Here is a 17676-nt window from a genome sequence, read left to right as displayed (position 1 = left end):
ATGGCGTGACCTTCTTCCCTGTCCGGGTCGGCAGTCCCGTTGTCTGCGACACGCTTCCCGCACGCGGCGGTGGCGCCTCAAGCTCGTCTGCCGTGTGCTAGCGTTTGTAGCGGGAGAGGGAGGGCCTCAGGTACGTTTTTGTCTACCTTTGGCCGGCGGTCGTTCGTCTTCTGTAAGACCACGCTGAAAAAGTTTCCGCCCCCTCGATACAGCCTCCCGATATGGCAGCACGAATCAGGATCCGTCTCTTACCTCTCAGTACTTGCTCCATTGCAGCCCGCGCATTCGTCTTCTGGACAACCCGACACAGCGTCTCCACCTCACATTGAGACTGCGTAGAATAGATGGCTTTCAATGCAGAGGGATTTTAATACTGTCATGAGCATGCCCAAAACCCAGAGGGCTTCGCTGCCATAAGCTGACTTGCCTAAGTAATGTTCGCTAACTTGTACGAACAGGCCAATGATGCGCACCTACAGCGCCAGGCTGAGGGCTCGATGAGGTCGAGCAGTGAGGACCCGAGGGGGAAGGATCGTGTTTCCTGCAATGCATGTGGGAAGCCGGGACGTTATATTGTTGTTCTATACTCTATTGAATAGAAACGTGGGTGTGACTGAACGTAAGCTGCCGGGAGATGAGCGAAATCGCTAGTTACAGTAACAAACTAACGTCGTTGTACGTGTTCTTGAACAAGGCGGCCCGCAAAGCAGGCTTCAAATGACGTCACGTCGCAATTAATCGATAGTCACGGGTTCGTTATTCGGATTGTGACACACTCGACGACGCGTTCCGTGACGGTACGCGACGCGTCCGTTTGTTAGTGTCACGGCTTTGCGCGACGCGACGCGACGCTGTCTGATTCTGTGCTCTCTCGTTACCTCCCATCATCATCTCTTGCTGCTTTCTTTACTGGCTCATGTACTCAACATATTCGACATACTCTGCACTGGCTTGATAATGGGAATCTCGGGACTGTTACCTCTCCTCAAGGACATCCAGAACAGCAAACACCTCTCTGAATTTCGCGGACAGACCCTGGCGGTGGATGGATATGTGTGGCTCCACAGAGGCATATACGGCTGTGCTGCGGAGATTTCGACGGGGAAGAAAACAACAAGGTGAGCATACTGGTCATATCATTCTGTTCTCCATTCGTCTTCCTACATCGCTTGTGTCGTCATTTCCCGCACGCGAGTACACGCTACGACTCGCATTTCTCTCTACTCGTCCTTTCATCTCCGCGCTTCATAAGCTTTTACTCCTTGCTCTCATTTCTGTGCCAAGTTTCCTCTCCGGATCTTGACTCAGTGTGAGACGCTCGAAATGGAATGCGTAATGTGTCCGCGAGACATGCGACATGCTCCTGTACATCAGACGAAGGTTTTGATGAGGCTTATGTCTTGGACATGACCGTAGCGGGCTTTCTGACTCGGCGAAGGCGCATGCATGGAATGTCCAGGTCCCAGGCTGATGGGTGGCTGGTATGGTGACAATGTGCATATGACCTATTGCACGGTAGCCAAACGACCGCTGCACCGAGAAGACCATTCGGCTTGCATCGAAAGACTAGCTGTATGGTCTTTTTCTGGTACCCACTATATGCTTTGCATATGTCGATCGACAACCGCGTGGGAGCGATTCAGCTTTGCCTGTCGTACGTGCCGTATTTCCTGAATAGTCCAGAGTTCGGAAAGGCTGGAACTCGAAGCGGCACAATGTCTCTGCGTACGTATGAGGCACTCCTAGCGTTGTCCGCGAGGCTTGCTCTGGTGCGGTCGCCTTGCTTTCTTCATGATAGAGGGTCCGATACGAACAAAACGCGTCATGATCTGGATACAAGGCTGGAGGACATTTTGCCGATTGCATCCACAAATTACGGTCTAGCTCGGCCACGCCTCTCCGGCATGTCGTGAAATGTCTTGACATACTTCGAATCCGGCGGACATGACGCATTGACGGCTTGCCTGCCGGACTGCGAGCGAAGCGTCTTCGTCGTTCGCTGCTGGTGTTGACAGCGAGTAGTCAGGGCGTTGACCAACACTTGCATAATGATCGCGACATAGCTGCTAGAAGCCCATCCATGTTTCCACTCGGAACAGGGACGGGTTTGCTGCTCATCCCGACATGGAGTTTCTTCGATGTGTCTAATAGCCTGTGGAAAGTTATCGGCTTTGCTTCATCGTGCCCGATGAGGTTTGGACACTGCTTCGTAGCGTATCTCCGGCCCGGATGGGATTGCGCTTGCTGTGGTCATTCGGACGGTCGTCCGTGTGTGTGGCAGTGAGGCGGATTTTCCGCTCGGGCCGGTTCCTCGAGCAGGAGCCTTCGCGAAATCTGAATGGTGGTATCAGCCATCGCGAACCCGTCCGGGCCAGAGATCTTCTGCCTTTACGTATATGCCCAATGTTTCGGTCTCGCAGCTGGGCTCGCAGCAGGCAACAAACCCTCGAAACGAGGCGCTCGGCTGCTGTACCTTCTTGACATTTGAGGCAGACATACAAATGGCCAGAAGCCTTGTGTACGCGGTGACAGGGTGTCATCATCCACTCATCCGTACGTAAAGGCATCGCGAGGATCTGTGCCCATTACTCACGGAAGTTCCTTCTGACCCACACGGCCTCATTGTTGGTGTGGCCAGTCGTGAGTTGCATCATAGGCGCGGTGGAACCCCGGAGAAATGCGCATTTAAACTTTGTTCTCTCCCTATCCTTGCTGTGGGTTCGCTCGCAGGAGCATTTCTGACCCCGCTACGGCTTCCGCAGATATGTCGAATATGCAATGCACAGAGTGCGCCTCCTGCGCCACTACGGAATCCAACCCTATCTGGTATTTGATGGCGGGCCGCTACCGGCGAAGCAAGGTACTGAGTCCGACCGCAAGCAACGGCGCGAGGAGAACTTAGCCCGCGCGAATGCTCTCGCGGCGCAAGGCAACCATAGTCAAGCGCGTGAGTTCTACGTGAAATGCGTGGACGTGACGCCTCAAATGGCATATCAGCTCATCAAGGTGAGAACCGCTCCTGCTGGAAGCTGATGTTGCCTATCTGGCTCTCGTCGCTCTCATCGCCAACTGACATGTCATGCTCTGCAGGCTCTGCGTGCGGAGGGCGTGGCGTACGTCGTCGCGCCGTACGAGGCGGATGCGCAGCTGGCGTACCTCGAGCGCATCGGCCTCGTGGACGCAATCATTACCGAAGACTCGGACCTGCTCGTGTTTGGCTGCAAGACCGTGCTCTTCAAACTCGACACAACCGCTGCGACCGTATCGTCGATATCCCGAACCGACTTCGCCGCCGTCACGGGAGGGCTCTCGCTGCTCGGCTGGTCTGACGCGCAATTCCGCGCGATGGCTATCCTCAGCGGATGCGATTACCTGCCAAGCATCCCCGGAATCGGGCTCAAGACGGCGTGGACGCTCCTCCAGAAATACAAGACGGTGGCGAAGACGGTGAACGCGCTGCTGCTCGAGGGCAAGAAGAAGGTGCCCCCGGGGTACCTCGGCGCGTTCAGCCTCGCAGAGAAGGTGTTTCTGTACCAGCGCGTGTACGACCCCACGCTGGAGCAGCTCGTCCATTTGACGTCGCTTCCTGAAGACGAAGGCTGGGACGCGGAGAAGGAAGCATATGTCGGAGCGTGAGTGTCGAGCATGTTCAACGCATGCTGCATCGCTTTGTGGTCACGACGCACGACGCACCGCACATCGCGCCGTGCGCCGTGCGCTGCACGGTCGTGGCCTTCATTCTCCTGCGTCGCGAGCTTCAACTGACGGCCGGTTCATCTCGCACTTTTTGCCGCGAATTCGTCCGTGGCACGCACCGCTTTAGACATATCGAGCCATCGCTGGCGAAGAAACTCGCCGAGGGCGACGTGTGCCCTATCAGCCTTCTCCCAATGGAGGACATCAACCCGGCCTACCAGCCGGCGGCGCGGGGGGCCTCGGCCGCTGTGGCCCGACCAGATAAGGGCAAAGACAAGGCTAATGGCCTGCCGTCGGCAAAACCCACCGTCGGCTTGTACAAGTTCTTCGGTAAGTTCGTTCGCAGCCTCTCACATCGCGCGAAGCTCGCTCAACGCTCCTGCACGCCCGTTGTGTCATGTTTGCGCACGCTCCCGGCTTCTCCGTGTCTGCGATTACGTGTCGCGCAACTACCACCGTCGTCCTCCAGGTCCAGCACCGGGAGCTCCCGCCGCCGCCGCACCCAACCAAGATAACGATGCCGGTGGGGCGCGGCCCACGCCGACCATGTCCGTGGGCAAGAAGAGCGGGAAGCGCACCCTCGCGGACGTGATGGACGAGGACCTGGCCGCAAAACGCGCGAAGACGGCGGCGGGCTCGAGTCCCGCCGCCGCCCTGCGCACTCCCGCGACGTCCAAGTTCTTCCACGCGCCCCCGCACCGATCGGTGTCCGATCCGCGAGGCGACAGGGCGTGGGGCCGGGCCACCGCTGCGCCTGCAGACTCGCCCGCGAACGCGCGCCGCCCCGCGCCGGGGCCCTCGCGGCTCTCGCTCTCGCAGGGCGCCGAGCCCGCGAAGACGAAGGGAAAGGCGTGCGAGCGCGGTGGCGCGGGCGCACGGCTCTCCCGCACGGGCTCCAGCGGCAGCGTCCAGAGCAATGCGACCGCGAGATCCGCCGAAGGCTTCGTCGACGCCGAACCGCACCCAGACGCAGAGATGGGCGGACCGCTCCCGCCGGACTCTGTCGACGTCTCGCAGGAGGAGGGCTACCTGTCGCCCACGGAGTCGGTCGCGCAGTGGGACTCCCCGGACGTGTCGTCGCCCGTGCGCCCAGGGGCACGCTCCAGGGCGGGCGGGAACGCGGATGACAGGATGGACGACGACGACGACCTGTTCGGCGACGAGGGCGTGCTCTCGAGCTCCCCCGTGCGGCGCACGAACACCCAGCGGCAGCAGCAGCACCACCCGGATACCGTGAGGCGGGTTCAGATGCTGCCCTTCCGCCCGGTCATGAACACCGGCTTCGGCGAGCGCAACAGGCGGCGGTCGCTCCCCGCACGCTACGCGGACGTGAACCAGGAGGAAGGCGGCGGCGGCGACGAAGACGGGTCCCAGACCCCTGGCACGACGCGTCGCGAGTCCCTCGACGGCCCCGACCTCCGCGCGTCGATATTCGAGGACTGGGACGAGATTACGAGCGGGGGGGAGGACATGGACGAGGACGAGGACGTAATGGCCCAGCACCTCGCGCACTTCCACGCTTCGATGTCGTCCGCGTCCGCAACACCGACTTCGACGCCCACCGCGCCGGCGCGCGCTCCCGACCAGGAGAACAAGGAGAACGCAGGGCAAATCTCGCGAGAGAGCGAGGGATGCTCGGAAGAACTCGACGGCGCCGGCGCGGCCGCGGCCGCGGTCGCTGCCGCTGCCCGGCACGCGGTCGCGCACGGGTGGTGGGCCCGCTGGGCCCGCGGCGGTCCTCACCAGGCGAACAGGAACGGGCGCACCGGTACCAGCAGCGACGGCAACCGCGATCGAGGGGTGAGTGAACAGTCCCCCTTCCTCCCGTCGCCCGCCATCTGTGATCATTCCCGACATATCTCCTTGCGTGGCAATCGACCAATGGACGCCTGCCGTCTTGCCTGCTGCTGTGGTGTTCTTTGCGTTTGAACTCTGGCTGACCGAAAGCCTCTTTGCTCCTATCTCTCTCTCGCGCGCTGCGGTTTCGTTCTGCGCGACACAGGCGTTGCTGTCCGGCCCCCTGCGGCGGCACGAGACGACGGTGACCCCGGACGGCCGGCATCGCCCGCGCCCGAGCGCGAGCTCGAGCTCGAGCTCGAGAGCGAAGCCCACGACGACGCGGCCGCACACGGCGCCACAGGCGTCCAAGCCCCGCGTCGCTTCGAACGGCGGCGCGCGGCCGCTGCCCGCGCTGGTGGCCAGCGATCTTCAGCAGACGTTTGCGGCCGAAGACGTCAAGATGACCCCGCGCGGCGCGACTGCTGCCGACAGGGGCGACGGGCCCGCCGTGCGCGCGCGGGCCGGCGCGCGGACCGCGTCGACGGGATTGACAAGGAACCCGAGCCCGGCGCACGGGAGGCTGCCGCTGGAACAGTTCAGGTGCGCGCCGATCCGGATCTCTCTCTCTCTCTCTCTCTCTAGATCTATCCCCCCCTCCCTTTCGCGCGCCACTACTTCTGCCACAGGGCGTAGACGTAAGGAGCGCGACGCTGACCTCACTTTCGCGTTCTGCGCGGAAACGCGTGCAGGTGGACGCCTGGCCGCGGCGGCTGGTGACGCGCGGGATCCGCACCTGCCCCGACCGAGGCCGCCGGTGCGGTCGACCCCAACGCCGACAATGAAGACGTGGACCGTGGACGGGGGGCGTCGACACGCGCCTCGGGGCTGCCTGCTGGGGCGCGCGGGAGGATCGGGTGGGCGCACCGTGGGAAGGCACGCGGGGCGGGTCGTATGGTAGCACTGGCAGGGACCGTCGGTTGGCCGGTGTCGTAATTGGGCGGAGCAAGCTTGAGCTTGAAGTCGCTCGCGCTCGCCGCGATCGGGGCAGATCGCGGCCGGTTCGTCGTCGGGGTCGGGGTCGCTGGGTCGCTGGGCGTACACCAGCACGACGCCGTGCAGATGCGCGCGGGCGCACGTGCGCGTGCTTTTCCAGATCTCTCGCTTTCGTTGTCTTTCTGCTATCGAATTTTCCGTTCCCCCCAATGCCGTCCGGGCGCCCGCGCGCTCGCCCCTTCCCCGCAGGCCAGGCCGCCTGGCCAGTTTCTCCGCCCCGCGCCCGCGCCCACGCGCCCGCGTCGCGCATCGATCGCTCTTATCCCCACGTTGCGGACCCGCGCGCGCAAAGGCTCCAGCGCGGCGGGCCGCGGGTGCCCAGCGGGATTGGCGCGCCCTCCTGCAGCTGCCTCCCTCTGACCCAGCGCGAGCCGACGCGGACGAACAGTGGGTCAGTTGTGCGCACGGGCCGGGCCTCGACTATGCAGGGGATCCGCCGCCCGCGGGAGCTGCCCACCTGCGACGCAGCGGCGGCGGTCCGCGGCGCGCGGACCTCGCGCGACGAACCGAACGGGGCAGCGCGGCTACCTGGAGAGGGAAAGGGAGGGAGGAGGAGAGAGAGAGATGCGGCGGCGACAGGAGCTCAATGAAATCACGACATCATCGAGGGCAGACAGACGAAGGACAGATCGGGGGGCGTCGATACACGGGCGGAGTGCGTGCGGGCGGGCGTGCGTACGTGCGCACCGCCCCCCAGGCAAGGTTCGGGGCCTGGTCGTCCGTCCGCTCGATGCGGTGCGCTCGAGTCTCGACGAGCGGGCCACAGCTGGCGCGCCGCCGCCTTGCTCGCCCGCCCGCCCAGGCTCGCGCGCGCTGCGGTCGCGCTGGGCGTGCGGGGTCGAGGTCGAGCCGCCAGCATCTGGTCAAGTGGGCGGACGGAGCGTGCGCTCGCGCACCGGGCGGGGCTCCCCCGGTGGTCCTGCGTCGTCGCGAGCTGCCGGGTATCGCGAGCTGCTGGCGATGGGTGTCGCGGGCGTGGCGGGCGGTGGGGTCGGTGCGCGCGGAGGAGCGCCGGGGGATCCTCGCGCAGACGATGGGGGTGCGATGGCCGGGAGAGGCAGGCGGGGCCCGCGGGGGAGGTAGGGAGGCAAAGCGGGCGCTCGCTGGGTGCGCGCCGGGCTGCTGGGCCTCGTTCCCGCGCGCGGGGCTCGCCGGCCGGCCGGCCGGAGGTGGGGGACACTGGACAGGGACAGGGCAGGGCAGCGGAAGGGGAGCGCGGCCGGAGGGGGGCCCGGGGCGGGCGTGTGATCGCGGCCGGGGTGTCGAGTCGCTGGCGCGTGTGCGGCTCTGCGTCCGCGGCCGCGGGCGCGCGACTGTGACTTGCACGCCATTTGTGCGATGGCCACTCGCGCGCGTCGCTGCCCGTGCTCCTTCTGGCTGCTCGCACTCGTCCGTTTCAGAGCTAAAGCCAGACCGACGCACGCTGCACATATAACCGTCCCCGCCTCCTCCCCTCCGCCTCTCTCCCCGCCCTCCAGCCCTCGTCTGCCTCCGTCCCCGACATACGCCCGCCACCGCCACCGCCTCCCGCCTCGCCTTCGAGCATCCTCCCGTGCGCCCGCTCTCCAGCGCCCGGCCACACTTTCCGCCCCTGCCCCCGTCCCCGTCCCCACCCCCGCCACCCCCACTGGCCCTGACACCCCCACCCACCCACACCCCGCACGATGTCGTCGCACTCAAATATGGACACCACCCACGACGGCCACGGCCTCCATAGATATCACCAGCAGCAGCACGCCCCCGCGCCGTACTACCTCGCCCACGCCCAAGCCGGGCTCGAGCCGCTGACGACGTCGATCCCCCACCCGACGTTCGCGCGCGCGCACCCGCAGCCCCCCCAGCCGTGGATGCTCAACGTCAACGTCCCCGCGAGCTACGGCCACAGCCACCACGCCCACGGGCACCAACAGCAGCAGCCCGTCGCGAGCGCGTCGCTCCCCGACCGCCCCGCCTTCTTCCCTGGGGCCGCGGACGCGCAGCAGCAGCAGCAGCTGGTGAGTTACCCCGAGTCCTCCCAGCGCACGCATCTCCACGACGCCGCCGCGTACGCCGCGCTGTACCCCTTCGCGGGCTACGCCCTCGCCGGCCCCGCGCCCCCGTCCCCGCCCCACGGCCACGGCCACTACGCGGGCGCGCCGGCGGACGAGCTCCAGAACGCGCTCGACTCGCACGCGCTCGCCCGCCCCGTCCCCGCCCCCACCTTCCGGCAGGGCCCGCTGCCCGCCCGCCGGACGTCCTTCCCACTCCCGAGCCATCACCAACAACACCAGCAACACCAGCAACAGCAGCAGCAGCAGCAACAACAGTACGCGAACAGCAGCGCGCTCTACAGCCCCGGGGCCGGCGCGCGCTACGCCCCCACCCCGCTCTCGTCCTCCCCGCCCGCGTACACGCCCGCGTTCGCCCTGGGCGGGTCCCCCGGGTCGCCGTTCGGCGCGGCGGGCCTCGACGGCGCGCAGGCGCACACGCACACGCACACGCACACGCTGACGTCGGCGCACCGGCGGGAGTCGTTCGACGGCGCGGGCGCGGGCGCGATGGAGCCGATCAGCCCGTCGAGCGTGCCCGGGCTCGTGTTCGACGAGGACGGGTTCGAGGACGACCGGGAGTCGGAGGGGTCGTCGCTGCCGTCGGCGGCGTCGGAGGTGCAGCGGCGGGACGTGGACTGGTACCACGCGCCGGTCGCGCAGGCGCAGGCGCCGCACCACCAGCTCGAGCCGCACCCGCACCCGCACCAGGCGCAGGGGAGCCCGGAGCCGGAGCGCGAGCAGGGGAGCCCGGTGACGCCGCCCGGGGAGGGGGTGGGGGAGCGGCGGGGGCCGGCGAAGAAGAGCAAGATGCACCAGTGCACGGTCTGCTTCAAGATGTTCCCGCGGCCGAGCGGGCTCGCGACGCACATGAACTCGCACTCGGGCGCGAAACGTGCGTGGTCGGGCTCGGGCTTGTGTTTTGTTCCGTGCTGACCCTCCTTCGTCGCCCGCAGCGTTCAAGTGCCCGATCCCGACGTGCACAAAGTCGTTCGCGGTCCGGTCGAACGCGAAGCGGCACCTGCGCACGCACGGGATCTTCCCCTCGGCGGAGCACGGCTCGAGCTCGCCCTCGCAGTTCACCGTCGGGTTCGAGACCCCGCTCGTGTCCGAGGTGCACGAGGCGGGGCGGCTCCCGCCGAAGCTGCGCTGGGTGCCGCCCTCGCTCTCGACGCGCACCAACGCCGGGGTGCTCCCGCGCACGGCCTCGCCGCACCGCTCGCCGCGCACCCCGCCCTCGCCGTCCTCCGCGCACTCGCACTCGCGCGGGGCCACGGGGGGCAGCGGGTCCGGGAGCGGGAGCGTGGGCGACGGCTCGGACTCGGAGGACGAGTACTTCGCGGCGTCGTGCCCGCTGCTGCCCGTGCCGCTGCCCGCGGTCGCGCCGGCGCAGTGGGGCCCGGACCCGGACGCGTACGAGGAGCGGAACTCGTACGCGCAGGCGGACGCGTCCCCGTACATCTCCACCACGCACGTGAGTCCCCCCATGTCCTCTGTTTGTTTTCTTCTTCGAGACACTGACTCGTCTCGACTGCCGCAGTGGCGCTCGCTCCCCGGGCCTGCGATCGCGTCCCCGCCAGGGTTCTGAGCGCGGCCTCCCCGACTGCGCCCCCCGCGCCGGACCTGGATCTCCGTCCCCCGCACCCCCCGCCTCTGCTTTCGTGCTCGATATGCTTTATTTGGGACGACAGGACACGACCGTGCGGCGAAGCGGCGGGTGGACCGCGCGCCGCGCAATGGGATGCGGCACGCACGCTGCCCGGACGGGAAGGTCGCCCCGTCTCGCGCGCGCGCGCGGCAAGGATCCCGACGCCGCTCTGCGGCGAAGCCCGCCCGCCTGCCGTGTCTTGCGGGCGTCGATGGCAAGGTCGCGCCATCGTTTGTTTCTCCCGCGTCGTTTGTTCTCGTGCTTGCTTTTCCGTCTGTGGTGCTCCCCCGGCCAGTGCTCTGCTCGTTTTGTTTTTGCTTGTGTTTTTGCCCGTGTTTTTGTTTTGGTTCTTGTCGCATATACACCTACACGCTCCCCACCCATCGCTCTCGCCCCCGCCCCGCACATCGATCTTGTACCAACAGCCACGCCGTCCGTCCGCCCGTCCCCACGCCCCGCCCCACGCCTCCCCCACGCCGCAGCGCCCTGCTCGTATTTGTACCACACGTCCCGCAACGATATCCCCATAGAGCCCTAATCGCACCACCGTCTCCAACGTCCGCGCCCGCGTGTCCCCCACCCTGCAGGCTGCTGCGCTCCTGGCTTCTCGCCCCTCGACGACTGCTGCAGTACTTGCGCGTAGCACCCCCCCGGACGCGACCGCCGACGAGCCTCCCGCATCGATCGGGAAGGTACCCCGAGCCCGACTTCCCGGGCTGCGGTCGCTCGCGCCTGGCAGCGACGTCGACGTTGACCGATGAAGTTATGAACATTCTGAACGACCGGCGGCGGCGTGCGAGCGCTGCGAATCCCTGACGCCTGGAAGGTACGTCGCTCCCCGAGATCTCCAGGATCTCCAGCGCGAGCGCTGAGCACCGCACACGTCTGCGTAAGTTACGTGCGCGGACGATGACGGTCGAACACACTCTCTCTCTTTCCGAACGCGCGCTGCAATCGGGAGGGGGGGGGGGGTCCCGCTTCATGAACTAAGCTCGCGATCGCTGAGAGCTGAGCTGCTCCTAGGGGCTACTCGTACGTACTACCGCCCGCAGAGCTCCCATCTCTATGGCTGCTAGGGCCACTTGGAGCCGAAGCCCAATCCAACTACCACGAACCCGCCGCCCCAGAGGGGGAGAGGCGTCGGAGCGGTGGGGCCTCCAAGTCTTCGCGCACCACGCACACCGCGGCGAGGTGCGTGCGTGCGTACGTACGCAGCACGCCATGGCTGGCCACACTTTGCACTCTCCCTCGGCGTCGGCGTCCCTATCGAACGTTGCAACATCAGCCTACCCTGGGCCAGCCAGACAACCACGGGGGGCTCTCCCGGCCCCCCAGCACTGCGTACCCGTGCCCGACTCCCCCCCGCACGCCGAGCTGAAACGCAGGGGCTCAGCAGGCTCCACCAGCCAGCCAGCCAGCCAGCTAGCAGCTAGCACCAGAGCGGGTCGATCTGCCAGAGGACGCCAGACCGTGGGGCAGCGCGAGTCGTCCCGCACCCCGCGCCGGCCGCGCGGCGCATTCATTCGGTGCACCGTGCGCCGCGTCGCACGTACGTACGCACGTCCTGCGGCGCGATCGAGCGTCGCCCTCCCGTCCGCGTCCCTCTCGACGCCGCGGATCCTGCGGCATCCCGAAGTTCGAACGTCGAACTTCGCCGAGCCACAGCGGACCGCAGAGCCCGGCCGGCGCGGACCCGGGGCAAGGGCCGCGCGCGCGGACAGCCAAAACGCAAACTCTTGTAGCGAGAATCCTGTGCGCATACATAAAGTTGGACGACCGGTGCGTATGTGTGCTCGCGCTAGCGACGTCCGCTGTCGGGTGGATCTCGCCTGCGCGGCGCGCGCACGCTGCGAGTGGCACCCGTGACCGGGCGACCGGGTGGCCTGCGGCCCGGGGGGTTCTCGCCTCTCGACGGCTCTAACTTTTGGAGCGTCGGCGCGAATGCGAAGGGGGTGAGAGAAAAAAGACGACCAACCCGGACACGAGCACGCGCAAAACCGTGAGCACGCACGCACACACGCACGGCCGCTGGAGAAGGCCCCCCTCGAGAGCTCGCGAGGACAGAGGAGCCTGGTCGAGGCAGAGGAAGCTCAGTGCGACCGGCCGGCCGAATCCGAGGCCCGAAGCCCTCGGGCGTGCTATCGAACCCTATCGGGCCCGCGCGTTCGCCCGTGGCTGGCTGCTCCCCCGTCCTGGTACGTACGGTTCACAGGGCGACACTCGCGCCCGGTTCTGATCGATCTCCGCAGGCGTGCAGAACGGGAGGGGGAAGGGGGGTTGGCGTTCGAGTGCACGTACGTACGTGCGTACGTGGGTTGGACGGTCTGGACTTGGGGTGACGGACCTGAGGACGCCCGTGCGGCCATTAATGAACTCGACGGTTGGCCCGCACGGTGACGGCGCGGTGCCGTACGCTCATGACCGCACAATCAAACGCGCTCGGGGCGGGCCCGAAGTCGAGTCTGGCGCGGCTGGCGCGGGGGGCAGGCCTGTTGCGCGAACGAACCCGACTCCGACCCCGAGCGTCCAGCCTCAGGCCGCATGCACGGGTCCATGCGCCCGGCTGCGCGTACGCCAGAAGCCCCGCTGCCCCTGCACGCACTCCGTCCGCGCCGCGGTGACGGACACGGAACGCGGGACGGACCCGGGCTTCGTCGTCGACCCGTCGCATCCGACTTCGAACGCACACCTAGGAGAACGGCGCGTCGGCATCGATGTCGATTCCCAAACCCGCTACAAAAGTGTGCGTGCGAGAACGTGAGGCAAAATCCGCGAACGTGACGTGTCGAGCAGATCGGCACGCGCCCGGCGGCCACGGCGTGGGCGTTGTCGTTTGCGTGCCCGTCTCCGTGCACAGGTGTGGGTGTGTCCGGGACTAGTGGCCAGGGGCCCGGCGCGGGCCGTACGCGACGCGGTTCACGAGCCCGAGCGGGATGTCGTACAGCGCGGGGGGCGCGTCCGCGCGGGCGTGGGTGAAGTACGCCGACTCCCCCCTTCCGCGGCTCTCCGGCGGGGGCGGGGGCGGAAGCTGGGCCTTGGAGTCTGCGGTTCAGGGTGGGTCAGCTGGAACGGATGCGTAAAGGCCGATTGGCGGTGACGCGGTTCGTGCGCTCACCAGTTATCGTGCGCGGGTCGGAGAAGGCGGGGGTGCCGGCAAGGGCGAGCGCAAAGTAGGTCGTGTACGTGAGCAGCACGAGCACCATCCCGTACGCCGGTATCAGCAGCGCCCATTCGCTGCAGAGCGCACCCCCCGAGACCGAGGCAGGGTCGACACCGGCCGCAGCGACGGGCGGGTGAACAGCGTCGGGGGCGAGTGGCCGTTGGCGGTTGATAACCAGTTACGGCACGGCGGGCGGCGACGTCGACGGAGATTAACGGGCGTGTGTGGGCGCACGCGCGCGCGCGATCGAGGGCCGAGTCGGGTAAATTTCCGACGCCGAGGCGTTCCGCGAACGCGGGCGCGGCGGACGAGCGAGACAGGGAGAACGGAGGTGAGCGCGCGCGCCGGGCGATCGAGAGGTGAGCGCACGACAGTCGACGCACCGGTTCGGGTACCACGACACCCCGAGGGCCTCGATGACGGCGTCGGGGAGGAACGCCCAGAGGAGGTAGGCGGCGAAGAAGAGGTAGGTGCCCGTCCAGGCCACGAATCCGTAGAACTCGGGGGCGCGGGAGCGGCCCGCTGTGGGCGGCACGGGCGGGTACGGTGCCAGCGGGGACACGGGCGACGTGGGTTCCGGAGGACTGTCCGCCCGCCCGCTGGCGTCTGTGTCCACGTCCGAGTGGCCGTCCATACTAGCGGCTGGGCTCGACGGCGCGTAGTCGGCTCGAGTGGGAAGAGGTCGGCTGCGGAAACGGGTAGTCCTGGGTGGTGCGCCTGAGGAGCCGCTTGCGGCCATGGCGGGCGATATTTTCGGGGTCGGGGTCGGGCGTTGGATCCGGGGCGGCTGCAAGCTTCGGGCTCGGGCTCGGGAAACGGCGGGCTCGGGAGTCGGGGCGCGGAACGCAGCTGGTGGAGGGAGGGACAGGACCCGTGCTTCGAAGCAGCCTGGACTGAACTCTGACGAGTACGGATGGCGGCGCGGTGGAGGCGGGCGAGGACACTGGGCCGGTGCTATCGCAGGCTATCGTCCTATCGCGGTATCGCAGGCGGTGGGGGAGTGCGCACCAAGTGTGGCCGGACGAAGCGCAGGGGCGGGTGATCAGGCCAGGTGCGCACGCCAGCGAGGGCTGGCTATCTGCGGAGGCTTTTGCTGCTGCCGGGCGCCAGAGGGAGGAGATCTGGCCCGGGTGCGCGGGACAAAGGCTAAACCCACTCCGGTGGGAGGCGTCGCGAGGGCCGGCGTGAGCGGAGGGTGGGGGCGGAGGCGGAGGCGGAGGCGGAGGCGGGTTCGGAGTCGGCTGGGCCTGGAGGGCGAAGTGATGATGGGAAAGGGCTTGGCCGCGGGAAGTTTGCTGATTGTGATTGAAAGACACGCGGATGGTCCGCCCGAGGAAGGCGCGGAATGTGACTGCCTCCCGCGCGGCGTGTGGGCGGGAGCAGGACGCTGGTGGGGGTTGCGAGACGTAAGCGCGGTTGATCGACAGGCGCCGACGTCGCAAACAAACCACGCTGCGTGACCGTGTGACTCCGCGGCCCTGATCCTGCCGCCACCCGCGCCGCCCCGCGAACGTTGTTGATCCTGACCACCACATCAGCCCCTCCCACCGTCGCGGAGTGGTTTCTGCTGTCCGCACCAGCGAACACCGTCGGTGCGTGCTCGACACTCAGGGCTGGAGACTCGTTCGCTGATACCCGGCTGTAATCACGCTCTAGGCTCCGCACACGCGCCTTCCATCGGATGGCATCAGTCCTCCAGAAGCAGAAAGGCGCATTGCGCAAGGCGATGCGCGTCATGCTCGCCAGCCTCTCGCCAGAGGAGATACAGGCACAGTGTGCGTACTCGCTCCGCGCCCTCCTTTCGTTCCGCCGCTCGACTGAATGGTCGGCAACGACGACGTCGACCCCGCTCGCTCACTTATCACGCGTGCTCAGCGGCCCAGATAACGACCACGCTCCTCGCGCTTCCCGAATTTCGCGCGAGCCGCGCCGTCAGCTGCTTTCTCAGCATGCCCCCTCCGGCCTGCGAGGTCGACACCTCGGCGGTCGTCGCCGCGGTCCTCCGAACTGGTACGTGTCCGTTTCTACGGTTGTCCCTTTGCGTCGTGCGCCATGTCGAAAGGCTTTTGTGCGGCATTATCCCGGATATCACCGGACCAGGTCCTCTTCATGATATAGTTCACTTTCACACAAAGGCGGTTCATCTCGCACGTAGTGCATAGCATCGGCTATGCGCTACCCGCCCCCAAGACCGATATCCGAGAGTCGAGACGCAGTGGTGGACGTCGAACTCAATACGGGGTATTTGAAGTCGTGTGTCGGGCCGCATGGACGGTGTGATTCGCGTTCGAATTTGCTCTGCCGAAGCGGCTGGCATCCGAACAATTTTAGAGCAGCATGGATATATGCGCGGTGCGACATCCTCGCGGATGGAGCGTGGTGGTTTTGCGGCTTTTGTCATGCACCGTACGCACACATGCATTGAACGGACATCATTCCGGGTGTTTCTAGCATACAGAACGGTCAGTCGGATGGTGGTCGGTTCTAGTGAGACAGGTTTACCGTGCACTGTTTATTCCCGAATCGACCATGGCTTAAAAGGAACGAAAACCCCCGAGAGCTAAGTTCCTATGTGATTGGGTTCGAGCGAACGAGACAGGGGGACCTGGTGTGGTGGTGGCGTCCCTAGCCTTTTCCGCACAAGGGCGGTCCGATCCGACCTGCGACTTCTTCCGCTGCTGATTCGCACTTTGCTTTCCCCGCTTGTACCGTGCACGCTACCAACCGCCCGAACGCTTGGCGCGCGCATCGTGCCTACCCCGATGACGTCTCTCCAGACAAACGCCTCTACGTACCCAAGATGACGGACACCGCCCGCGGCCGCATGGACGTCTTCCGGATCTTCGACGAGCCCGACCTCGCCGCGCTCCCCCGCGGGCAGTGGGGCATCCGCGAGCCTGAGGCTGAGTATTTGGGCCAAGCCCGTCCGGCCGGTGAGTCCTATTGTCGTTCTCGGAGCACGATAGGCAGCACCGGATATGCGTCCAGATGGAAATGAAAAATAAAAGGGGGCCACCACAGAACTCAGGGTAAATGTTGCGCCCTTTGCGTCTGGAGAAATCCACATCCACTCCGCCGCATATCCCACCTGGACGCATACCCGCCGCCGCCCGTCGTGCCCGTGTATCCGTTCATCCCGGAGTCGCGCTCACGATCCGTCCAACTTGGCTCTGGTGCCGTAACCCGCTGGGTTTCTCCCGCTTCCCACTCTCGCCGCCCGCCTCCCACGCGCACCCCGCTCGCTCCCCGGCTCGGGGCGACCTGGCAGCGCTCGGCGGCGGCGCGGAACCGCTCGACATGATCGTGATGCCAGGTGCGTACATATCTTGCCTGCTCCTCCCCCGTCCTCCGCCGCGTCCGCTGCAGCCCCCGGCTCCAGTCCCAGCATCCGCGGCAGCCGCGTTCCCACCCCGGCCATTTATAGTTTACGCATTACGAGTTTGCCTACGGCCGCACCCCAGAACGCGCCCCTGGGCGTCCAGAACGCCCGGGACGCGCTGCCTTCCGTGCCCGGCCGCTTCTCGCGCCTTGCGATCCCTGCGCCCTGCAGGGCCGGTCGAGCGTTTTCACCCTCCCTGGGCCCCTGCGCCGCACGCACGCACGCACACCCCGTCGATCCTCGCGCAATCACGGGCCCGTCCTAAGCGAGCCGTCATACCCCCTTCCTTCGTGCCGCGGGGCCAGAACGAGACCGGGCGCGGGCGCGAGCTCAGGGCTGGGATTGGGAACTGGGGATTGGAATTGGAGTGGGAGCTCGAGAGTCTAGATTGCGGCGACCCCGCGCGCCGGGCCCCGGTTTCCCTGGGGGGTGACCGTCGCGGTGCTGGCTGGGGAGGAGAGGAGAGGAGAGAAGGGCTGACCTCGACCGCTTGCTTTGTCCCGCCTGCAGGCATCGCGTTCGATCGATCGCTATCGCGCCTCGGGTACGGCAAGGGCTACTACGACCGCTTCCTCGCGGCGTACGCGCAGGGCGGCGCGGGGCGACCGAAGCTCGGTGCGTATCCTGCGCATTCGAGGGCGGTCGGGAACTGACATTGGTGCTGAACGAACGGAAACGACATGCGGTACGTCAATGTACGGCCACACCGATCGCGGACACGTGCGTGTAGTCGCGCTCGCGCTGCGCGAGCAGATCCTCGTGGAGGGCCAGGTCCCGGCGGGCGAGCTCGACTGGAGGGTGGACATGATCGTGGGCCCGGACGGGATCGTGCTCCCCCGCAGTGGCTCCCCTTCCGCCAGCCCATCTCCGCCGCCTTCCGCCACCGACGCAGCGTAGAGTGCCGCGGGACCATGTACGTGCTTGGGTCGTGCTT

General features: G+C 66.5%; 4 protein-coding genes across 4 annotated transcripts; 3 read left to right on the top strand and 1 right to left on the bottom strand.

The window, feature by feature from the left end:
* Nucleotides 1-957: 957 nt before the first annotated feature.
* BXZ73DRAFT_88215 (PIN domain-like protein) lies at nucleotides 958-3636 on the top strand (the record flags this gene model as incomplete). Its single annotated transcript, XM_048024867.1, has 3 exons — nucleotides 958-1118; nucleotides 2763-3006; nucleotides 3091-3636. 3 exons carry the CDS (start codon nucleotides 958-960, stop codon nucleotides 3634-3636), a joined length of 951 nt encoding a protein of 316 aa, XP_047881287.1.
* A 4556-nt stretch (nucleotides 3637-8192) lies between these two features.
* BXZ73DRAFT_98196 (uncharacterized protein) lies at nucleotides 8193-10143 on the top strand (the record flags this gene model as incomplete). Its single annotated transcript, XM_048027624.1, has 3 exons — nucleotides 8193-9450; nucleotides 9512-10029; nucleotides 10096-10143. 3 exons carry the CDS (start codon nucleotides 8193-8195, stop codon nucleotides 10141-10143), a joined length of 1824 nt encoding a protein of 607 aa, XP_047881286.1.
* Nucleotides 10144-13078: 2935 nt separating this feature from the next.
* On the bottom strand, nucleotides 13079-14102 carry BXZ73DRAFT_98195 (PIG-P-domain-containing protein; the record flags this gene model as incomplete). Its single annotated transcript, XM_048027623.1, has 3 exons — nucleotides 13079-13245; nucleotides 13319-13437; nucleotides 13747-14102. 3 exons carry the CDS (start codon nucleotides 14100-14102, stop codon nucleotides 13079-13081), a joined length of 642 nt encoding a protein of 213 aa, XP_047881285.1.
* Nucleotides 14103-15044: 942 nt separating this feature from the next.
* Nucleotides 15045-17639, top strand: BXZ73DRAFT_98194 (5-formyltetrahydrofolate cyclo-ligase; the record flags this gene model as incomplete). The annotated part of the gene is made up of 5 exons (XM_048027622.1): nucleotides 15045-15138; nucleotides 15239-15373; nucleotides 16141-16296; nucleotides 17253-17357; nucleotides 17473-17639. 5 exons carry the CDS (start codon nucleotides 15045-15047, stop codon nucleotides 17637-17639), a joined length of 657 nt encoding a protein of 218 aa, XP_047881284.1.
* Between the last annotated feature and the right edge of the window lie 37 nt (nucleotides 17640-17676).

The sequence above is a fragment of the Epithele typhae genome (assembly GCF_022376455.1).
Source record: "Epithele typhae strain CBS 203.58 chromosome Unknown BXZ73scaffold_6, whole genome shotgun sequence".
NCBI classification, from domain to species: domain Eukaryota; kingdom Fungi; phylum Basidiomycota; class Agaricomycetes; order Polyporales; family Epitheliaceae; genus Epithele; species Epithele typhae.
The sequence above is the reverse complement of the archived record's forward strand: the minus strand, read 5'-3'. Positions and strand labels throughout refer to the sequence as shown.